This window comes from Trichinella spiralis (assembly GCF_000181795.1).
Source record: "Trichinella spiralis strain ISS 195 chromosome Unknown Scfld4285, whole genome shotgun sequence".
NCBI lineage: Eukaryota > Metazoa > Nematoda > Enoplea > Trichinellida > Trichinellidae > Trichinella > Trichinella spiralis.
This window is the reverse complement of record NW_003531224.1, coordinates 1-1,851: the sequence shown is the minus strand read 5'-3', so window position 1 is coordinate 1,851 and position 1,851 is coordinate 1. Positions and strand designations below refer to the sequence as shown.

Sequence of the window (1,851 nt, the reverse complement as noted above, 5' to 3'; positions counted from 1 at the left end):
TATGCCGATGTTTACTTTAAATTCACATCTACATGAATCTATCAACGACCATATATACGACTGTGATGACATGAAATGTGATGTATTTATTGTCAGAACGACGAATACACGGATTGCAACGAAACTAGAGTTGAAAACTGTACTTATGTATTGGAAGCCGGAGATTGTAAAGAATTCACTTACGAAGTGATATCTGAAAAAGAACATCCCTATGGAAGGGACTGTGAAGAACGAAATTACGGAGAATCATGCTTGTGCCCTTGCGCAGGAACATGGACTGAGTGGTCCATTGTATCACAAACGTGTGGTAAAGTTGTTTCCAATAGGTATCGTCCTACGCTGGATATGGTATCAGAAAATGAAAGTTGCGATGGAGCGGAAGATTCATGTTGCAAGGAGACCAAAGAGGACTTTGTAGTTTGCGATCACTACAAGTATACTAGGATTGAATATGAAACGTTCAAAGAGAAATGCGAACGGCAAAAGGGACAGGTGAAAGCGACAGAAATTGAGCTTGTATGCGTTTGTTTGCGTAGCGAGCAGTTTGGCGAATTTTGTGAAAAAAGTAATACTTAAAAAAAATTGCATATATTATCAGTGTAAAGTTTTTAATGGAGAATTTTAAGTTTTGAATTAATTTTTATTTTGACTGTTGTTAAAGTAGCGAGTTTAATCTGTAATTTAATGTTTCAGCTGCAGATTTATGCAGTGAGCACAAATGGTGTCTAAATGGAGGCACCTGCCGCAACTTCAGAGGGAATTATAGATGTCATTGTACCAACGGTTTTTCAGGAATGAACTGCACCGATGGTAATTACGTCATTTTTTATTTTAGTATTTATTGTAATTAATATCAGCAATGAGCGAATATGCACTTCCTTTCTACACTGCACATCCCTCTGAATATGCTGTTTACATTGATTTCAAACCTATATTTCAGTTGTCGAAGTGTGTCAATCAAATGAGCAGTGCCTAAATGAAGGAGTGTGCGTTTTGCTTCAATCAGGCAATGTATGTGAATGTGATGATCAGTTTTTTGGTACTAACTGCGAACTGAGTAAGTTACTTGATTGAGCAGTATATTTTTATTTCTTTCATAAATTATTTTCTGATCATTATATTTAAAGGAAGTGTTTAATAATAAGTGTAATTTGTGCATTTTTTTGACATTTACAGAAATTGGCAGCTGTGAAAAAGCACTTTGTCAAAATGATGCAGCATGTCTTCAAGTCACGAACAATGCATATAAATGTGATTGCTCCTATAAATACGAAGGAACGTTTTGTGAAAAAAGTAAGTTTAATTCATGCAAAACCAAGGGAATTTGCAAATATTATTCAATTTCAGAATTGTCTACTGTGGAGATTTATATTCGGCTAATAACAAATAGCCTTGCTTTCCAAATGGCCCTAATTATCATTGTGCTGATAATAATTGTGTTTGGCTGCTTCTTATTAATTATGGTAATATTTCTGTTCTATTTATTAGATTTTTGTGAAGCGGACTGCATTTAGCAACTTCATTTTAATATCCGTTTTAGCTGAAAATTTATAAATCGAAAAGGTGTTTTGAATGTTTCATTCTGTTAATAATTCATAAACTTTCCTTCTTTTTACATGATTTTCCGAATTTCTTGAACAGTTTTCAATTTATTAAGCAGATGAATGTAAACCCGTATTTATAGTAATTTTGTATATATCTTAAACTATACATTTTCTTTAAACTTAACGTTATTTGTGATTATTTGGCATTGCAGGCTATTCGTGGGCATCATATCCGCAAAGAAACTTCTTTTGAAAGAGTGCTTAGAACAGGGCTAGAGTAAAAACTTACAAATCATTGGAATAATGC

At 33.7% G+C, this 1,851-nt stretch overlaps 1 protein-coding gene across 1 annotated transcript; it reads left to right on the top strand.

The window, feature by feature from the left end:
• Positions 1-96: 96 nt before the first annotated feature.
• On the top strand, positions 97-1,463 carry Tsp_13560 (conserved hypothetical protein; the record flags this gene model as incomplete). Its single annotated transcript, XM_003367432.1, has 5 exons — positions 97-565; positions 694-810; positions 941-1,057; positions 1,177-1,293; positions 1,348-1,463. Coding segments are annotated over 5 exons (936 nt in total), but the record flags the coding sequence as incomplete, so codon positions are not given.
• Between the last annotated feature and the right edge of the window lie 388 nt (positions 1,464-1,851).